At 31.2% G+C, this 8358-nt stretch overlaps 1 protein-coding gene across 1 annotated transcript; it reads right to left on the bottom strand.

The window, feature by feature from the left end:
- Positions 1–541: 541 nt before the first annotated feature.
- Positions 542–5343, bottom strand: LOC123885185 (probable xyloglucan endotransglucosylase/hydrolase protein 26). The gene is made up of 4 exons (XM_045934452.1): positions 5118–5343; positions 2724–2824; positions 1384–1577; positions 542–1039 (listed from the first exon to the last, which is right to left on the bottom strand). Exons 1-4 carry the CDS (start codon positions 5281–5283, stop codon positions 631–633), a joined length of 870 nt encoding a protein of 289 aa, XP_045790408.1. The 5' UTR covers positions 5284–5343; the 3' UTR covers positions 542–630.
- Between the last annotated feature and the right edge of the window lie 3015 nt (positions 5344–8358).

Here is an 8358-nt window from a genome sequence, read left to right as displayed (position 1 = left end):
AAATGTCGGTTCAAGTCCTCGCGAAAGTGAAAAATATTAATACTAACATTAAAACTTTGTATCAAGTTGATCCATTTGAGTTCCATAAAATTTTAAATTAATCTCTGTAATTACAATATGTGGATTCCTATATTTACGAAAAAAAATCTAAGAAAAAAATATGATTTCTTTTTTAACCCAACTCATATAACCCAATTGAGCATAACTCAATTGTTTGTATATTGAAGAAGTCCACCAATTTACAGCTATAATGCCATAAGCTAATTCTCTCCATCAAATAAGATCACATCAACACAATAGGGACAACAATAAAATATATGAATATTATTGCAATAGACAAACAAACATATCTTATTATTAACTTCTTGAAGAACAAGAATAAAATTAAATCACAAATTTTGTAACATCAAATAAATGGGACAAAAAACCAAAAAGACAAAAACACATACAATTTGAGGGCTAGCTTGCCATTCCATTATGTTTGAATGAACAATAAGTTTCACAAAATTACAATAACATCGTAATTTTTTAAAGCTCCATAGTATAATTTCCATAAAAATCGTAGCGGCTGACTTACCATGATTGTGCTATTTTCACCGTAAATTCAAACATACATTAATCTTCTCATTCTTAGTATTGTGCCTTAAAACATTCAGGAGGCAATTGTCCATTAAATCTTTTGGTATCACTACAATAATTATAGATCATATAATTATCCCTAACCCAATTCATCTGACCCAATTGAGCATAACTCAATTGTTTGTATATTGGAGAAGTCCACCAATTTGAAGCTATATTTGAAGCACATTGATTAATACTCACTTCTCCATGCCATTTGCATGCTCTTGCCCTAAAATGATTAAATTTGGCAATAAATGGTGCATTAGTCCAATTTGTCTTAATAAGTCCACCTCTTGTTGCCCAATCACCAGCATTCCATAAACTTGTATAAACCCTCATTCCTTGCTTGTTTGGGTATGCAATTCCCTCATTTTCATAGTTTCTGAACACCCTAATTGGTATGCTATCAATATACCACCTGAGATAAATGATATATACAAAATTAGAATGATGGATGTAACCAATATTATTTTAGAGAAACAAAAATAGATCAGGGAAGGTACATCCTATGTCGTTGTTACATAGGATGTACTAAGAAGTTTGTTGGCAAAAAAAGTAATTTGTGCCAATATTTAAAGAGGATCCTATAAAAAGGAATATACAAATTTTTTAAGATGAACGGTCAATTGTAGTATAGTTGTGAAAATCAGCACTTGGATCATGCTTTTCTATCCTCGCGGACGAACTATGGATTAAAAGGATAGTATAGTTGTGAATAATTAACTTTTACTATGAGTAGAATTTAGTATTATATCAACTTACACAATTTCAGTGGGGTTCCAATGGATAGTATAGTTGTGAAAATCAGCACTTGGGTCAAACCAAAGGTAAAATTGTTCCTCCCTATTTCCATTTCCTTGTGTGAATAAATTTGTATGAATAATGTAAGGTTGTCCTGAAATATTTCCTAAGAATTCAAAATCTATTTCATCATGTTGACTTCCTGTGGAGGATAGCTGCACAATTTTTTGTCAAATGAAATATTAGCATTCTTTTTTACCTTATGTACAATCTCATTTTCAAATTTTTATTGATAGAATCTAATGATGTTAGGGTGCATTTTGTTAACTTAAAAAAGTGGTTTTAATGGTAATTTAATTAAAATAGTAAAAGTTATTTTAAATACATCTTTTTATAAATTAAAATAGTGAATTTGACATCTGTTCTGGACTGGGCCAAAGCTGGCCCAATCACTTCCTGCCCGACATTTGGGGCACAACCTAATAAGGGAAGGCTTCCCAGACACGTCAGCCAATGACGTGTCCTCCCCGACATAACGTATAGGCAGCACGTTGAACACGTGCTCATCTATCCACGCATGTTGATCCATTCAACCACGCCTTCGTCAATGAGCTTATCCATTACCCGCGAATAGTGGAACGACTCCAACCAAGATAGAGGCGAATAACCGCCTCCCCTACGATACAGGGACTATCTTGGCAGTTGAGTCTATTTGGCCGGTTATTCCAGCCCAATAGACCAACCTTTGGCCCAGCGCCGGGGGCAACTATATAAGCTCTCCTAGACAGGAGAGTCAGGTATTCTGAATCATTCTACTCTCTACTTTCTCTCTCTTCTCTCTTGTATCTCTTGTTCTCTTTGCTGACTTAGGCATCAGAGCACCTACAGGTACAAACCCCCCCTCCGGTGGACGATTTGCTCAACGGACCAGCCATCAACCTCTTCTGATCATCAGATTAGATCAACATCCAATAACCTAAATATTCATGTTGGAAATTTTCACTTATTAAAAATCACAATTTTTTAGAAAACATATTTCTCAAAAATGATTTTTTTTTTGCGAAAAGCTATTTAAAATAGCTTTGTTTTTAGAGATTTCTTGAAATTTTATGATCCGAAAAAAATTATAGTAAAATGAAGAAATAGTTAAAATGATATTTTAAGAGAAACTATTTAAACCAATTTTTTATTTAAACTTTTATAAAAAAAATTAACAAAAATATAACCCACTATAAAAATCATTTTTTTTATTTAAAAAAAGGTAACACAAGCGAGCCATTTTTCTAATGGATATTTACAATTTTATTGGAAGAAAGAAAAAAAAATGGAGTTAATTGGATTTGCTTTGTAGTTGAACTTACATAGTAGGCTGTAACTGTTCCTGCAGAATCACCTGGCACGAATTTGATGTGCGATTCAAAGGTTCCAAATAAGAACGGTTTCTTTGTTTGAGCTGCAGATCCTGAAATTTAAGTGCAAAACCATATATTACTTGTTAATTAAGATGACACCAAGATGAATGAATATATTTTTTAAACAAAAAATGGGGAAGAGAAAAATATATTTTTAATCAAAGCTGTGTTAATGATTATTGGCTTAATTAGTTAAATGGTCCCTTAAAGACATTTTAGGTTTTACAATGGTCCCTTAAAGGAAAAAGAAGGTCTGAATTGGTCCCTTAAAGACATATGCCTTAACCATATTGGTCCCTTCCGTCTAATTTTCACGGAAAACGTTAACTTGTGATGACGTGGCAAGTCAAGGAAAGTTTTTTTTTTTTTTTTTTTTTTGCAGATCTTCATCTTCTTCCTTCCCCTTTTTCACCATTTTTGCATATCTCGCATCATCATCTTCACATAAATCACATTCCAATACTCCGATTCCAATTCATTCTAATTCCATACCGATTTCTGTTTTTTATTTATTTAATTGCTTTTATAATCAAAGTTTGAATTTGAATGTTAATCAGAGTTTTGATTTTAACTTTTAAGCAACTCCTATGAATCTAGATCCGAAAAATCAAAGTTTGATTTTTAATGTCAATCAAAAGTTTGATTTTAGGCAACTGCCATGAACCCCATGAACTCAGATCCGAAAAATCAAACTTTGAATTTTAACAACCCCGTGAATCCAAAACTTCTGGATTTTATGTTTTTTTTTTTTTAAGAAGCAAAATTTATTATCAAGGGAGGTGGAAAAGACACAAATACATGAAGGCTACAGCTGCATACCAAAAACTAACTACCCAAACAGCAACACAGTAGCCCGAAAATAGAGCAAAACAAATCTGCAGTAGCAGAGAAAGGGGAAAAAAACCAGCAAAAACCAAACCCCTCCGCGCATGCACCATTTCATTTTGTTGTTTATGTGTTTTTTGTGTTTTTCTGGATTTATTTGATGAATTTATGAACATGATGATGAAAATGAAGAACAAGATAAAGGAAGAAGATGAAGAAATAGAAAAGAAAATTAGTTGGTAATGGTGCACCATTAGATATGGTGGACATTCAAAATTTAATATTGTTTTTCAATAAGATCAAACGGCTTAAATTAAGAGATTTATTGAGATCTATGGTGGACCAAATGTAATGTTAGTCCACCTAATACATTTTGTGTTAAAAACTGACGGAAGGGACCATTGTGACTAACAATCATATAGTTAAGGGATCAAAGTGAACCTTTTTTTCTTTAAGAGACTAATATGAAACCTAAATCTCGTCTCTTAAAATTACATGGTCAAACTTTTATTATTGACCAACTATAGATTGTATGTTGTTTAGATTTGTCATATATTTTTTTGTCAAGTAGTCTAGTGGCTAGAGTCTCACACATTTAAATGTGAAGAATTGTGGAATCCGGGGTTCGAATCCCGGCCACTCCAATAATGTCCATGATAACTATCATTTGCGCTACACTTACAGGACTAAATTTGTTTGTGGTATTTATACTCGAAAGTAATTTAATTTTTTTTACAAACGAAAGTAAATTATTTTAGGTAACTATTTTATTGGTGCAAAATATTCAACGATTTTTTTGATGATTAATTTTTGTCAAAAAACTTAGTTGCCACCTTTAATGGGATCTTCCCTCACAACTACACTTTTTCTTCCATGAAGTTTTGAGTTGTGGATGAATTTTTTTTGGCAAATCCGGTAGATATTTCACAATAATATAATGGTTGCAAAAAAATGTCACTAATAAGATGGTCACTCAAATTTCATGATAGAAATTAGCTATTGGCAAATCCGGTAGAAACTTCACACTAATATGATGGTTGCCAAAAATAAAAACCTTTCATCAATATTAATTAGAAAAATATTGAAACATACTAATAAATTTTCCATTGACAAATCTATATCAAAGGTGGTTGCCAAAAATTAGTTATTGGAAATTCTACTTCACATTATGGTGGCCAAAAAAAAAAACTTCACTCATTAAAAGATCATGCTTGCAACTAAAAGTTATTTTCCTAACCAAAACATCGAACTTAAGTAGTTAATGAGCTTCCATTAGGACGAATCGTTCAGGAGAATCTGAGTTCATTCCTGGTAGGAATAGTTCTTCGCCAGACTTTATTTATCTTGCAGCCGAACTCTGGATTACCAGAGCTCTTTCCCCAAGAACCAGAGGTTAATTAAATTTTTTTTTTATCATATTTAGTGATAAGCTTTTCTCTTACCAAAATGCATATTAACAAAAGGATTATCTAATTAATTTTGATGCAAATTATAAGTACATATAATTGATTTATATACCTGAAGATTTATCCAACACAAGTTGGAGATCATCACCCTGAAGTAATGCATGTTGAGCACCCCAAGTAATATGCATGCTTTTGGAAAAAGAGGCATCTACTAGGACAATGCTAGGTAGCACAATAGCAAAGAAGAACAAAGTAATCAATTTTTCAAAATTTGCCATGTTTATAATTACCTTGATTAATTATATAACCTTTGCTTGTATAAATTTGATGTTTTATATATGGACTTGAAAAATTAGGATTGGATGGTTTTGCTTTTGGTTTGTAGTGTCTTTATATAGGACTAATAATGTGACAAACTTTGTATGAAGAACTAATTCCGCGTTAAATAAATATTTTAAAATATTTAATTATTTTGCTGTCACGTATATTTGACCTTTTTATTGAATTTGATAATTCTAAAACCTATTATTTGAAAGTGAGAGCCATTAAAATTTATGTCAACTAAATCAAAGTTTTTTAATCATGTAGTTAGAATTCGATCTAAGGAAAGAATCTGAGAAATAATTTTTTTAGCCACTCAAAGTGTATTTGTGGAAGACTATTTGAGGATACAATCAGTTTTTTTAAGTTAAAACCTTTCATCTATGTAATTGCGAAGTTTTGGGTTCAAAGTCAAATAAAAATGCTCAGTCTAATAGTAATAATATTGATATTGTCAATCGAGCTTTATAGATGTTAAAAATAATTTTTAATGCTTGTGTAAGTTATATTGAAAATATTTTGCTTAGATTATACCAAAAATGAAAAGTTATTTTGATTAAATTTTGAAAAATATATAATTTTTAACCGAAAAGTGGTCACATATATTTTATCCATGACTCTTGCATATGAAAAAAAATTCGGTTGAAAGGAAAGAACTCATTCTATGTATCCCACTTCCACATATTTCTCGACGGAGATTAATTACCACTAAACAACGATGAAAACTTTCTTCTTTTAATATGATAACATAAAAAGAAAAAAAAAATGCAAAATCACTTTTTATGAGTTTTTTAGTGTCTGATAAAACCAAAGGTAATCCTATTTGACGCATTGTCGGCCATTAAATGTGGGGACACCTCTTTCAACCGAAATTCAAACATTAATTTGTTACATTGCAGAAGTCTGCTCGTCTTCAAGACCCAATATATGTGGGTAAAATAATTTTTTATGATTTTAAGTAAACATAAAATAACTTATTTTTTTACACAAAATAACTTTTGTATCAAAATAACTATTTTAAAAGTCTTTAAAAAACAGTTTTTAAATTATTTTGTATCAAAATCACATTAAATAAAATTATGATTTTGACAAAAGTTATAATTTTAAAAAATTAAAATATCATTGTAATTTTATCAGAACCCTAAATAGAGGAAAATATTAAGGTGGTCACAATCTTTTTACTCACATCATTTAATCGCACACACAAAAAATGCATATAATTTATTTATTTTAAATGTACATATTATTTAATTATTTTCTAAGCATATTTATGTGACCAAATTATTGTCACCACCTAAATCTTTCACCTGGCTAAAGATAAAGGTTTTGAAAGTTGGGTGATGGTGGTGAGACTTGGCTGGAACGCGGAGAGAGAAAAAGAGAGTAGAATGTCGTGTGAAGGACTATGAAATAAGATGAATGAATTATCCTTAATTCCTTACAGCTTTAAGTGATTACTAGAAATAAATAATTTCATACAGCAACGTGCACACCTGATTGAGGAGAAAGCATTGGACTAGTTGTCAGATTCATATATTAGACAAATATTTGTTAGATTAAAATTAGACCATTTTTTAGCCACTAAATTTGGTCGGACAAATATTTGCATTTTTGGTCCTTATCTTTATTTTATGTTTTAAGTTGGTCCCTTATTTTTTAAAAGTTTTAAATTAGTCCCTTATCTTTTCTATAGGTTTCACGTTGGTCCTCCCGTCAAATTTTTCACTGTTACCGTTAAATTTGGACACGTGGTAAACATAAATCACAATTGGAAAAGATGACACGTGTCTAAATTTAACGGTAATAGTGAAAAGTTTAACGGGAAGGACCAACTTGAAACCTGCAGAAAAGATAAGGGACCTACTTAAAAAATTTAAAAGATAAGGGATCAACTTAAAACATAAAATAAAGATAATAGAGTAAAAGTGTAATTAAGCGACTATTTAAATTTCAATATAATTTAATATATACTTAAATCCTAATCCTAATCCTAATCAATCAAACGAACTTTTCCTCCGGATCTGCATCGTTGACGAACTTAGCCACTGTGTGAATCAGTAATTTACCAAAGTTGGTTTGCCAATTCAATCAAACGAACAACGCAACAAGATGGCAAAACAGACACCGCACTAAGAGACTGGACAACAATCACCAAGACGGAACAACGAAATCAAAAAAAAAAAAAAAAGAAGACAAAGGGAAATCCTAATATATGTTAAAATCACTTATTTAAATTAAATCAAATAGAAAAAAAATGCAAAGAGCTGATTTCAGATTAAAAAGAAAAACCCAAAATCATCTGAAAGAATATGAATAAACTTAAAGAGAAGAAATAACCTATCTCTCTAAAAATTAGGGCCGACTGTTATTTTTTGCAACTTGGTGTTCGTAAGAAACATACATGAAACATGCAATAAAATAAAGCATAGATGAAGCTATATAAAAATCATCGATGCGAAATATTTCTTAGAAAAATTGCATTATGAGTTATTCTTTTAAGAACATAGTTACATCATGTGCATGCAAGTGCAATTAGCCCAAAGTGTTTTTCGTGTGATATCAAAGCTAAAGATAAATCAGAACAAAAACATCATTAGTTAGAATTCAATCTTTCGCACCCCTAAATATTCTCGGCTACCCCTTAAAATAATCAAATTAACCCTCTCTCTTTCTATGATACAAGTGTTTTTTCGCACTATAAGTAGCGAATGTCAATATTTTTAGCTCAAATCTACCCCTTAAAATGAAAAAATCATGAAAAACGGAGTTCGCATTCTAGAAACGAACTCAGTTGGACTTTGCTATCTAGAAAGCGAACCCAACTGCAGTTTGCTTTCTAGAAAAGCGAACTCTTTCCCCCCAATTTTTGCTATTTACACACTCGCTTTATAAGTAGTGAGAATCGTAAATTCGAAATATCGGGGGGGGGGGGGGGTGCACATGTATGGCGGGGGGGCCAAAAGTAGGATTCCATTAGTTATGATTGGAATCGGGACAGATCTATATTAGTAATTGTTAAGGCCTAGTGTGGC

Source organism: Trifolium pratense, linkage group LG5 (assembly GCF_020283565.1).
Source record: "Trifolium pratense cultivar HEN17-A07 linkage group LG5, ARS_RC_1.1, whole genome shotgun sequence".
Classification (NCBI taxonomy): domain Eukaryota; kingdom Viridiplantae; phylum Streptophyta; class Magnoliopsida; order Fabales; family Fabaceae; genus Trifolium; species Trifolium pratense.
Note: the sequence above shows the minus strand (reverse complement) of the source record. Positions and strands in the feature narration are given on the sequence as shown.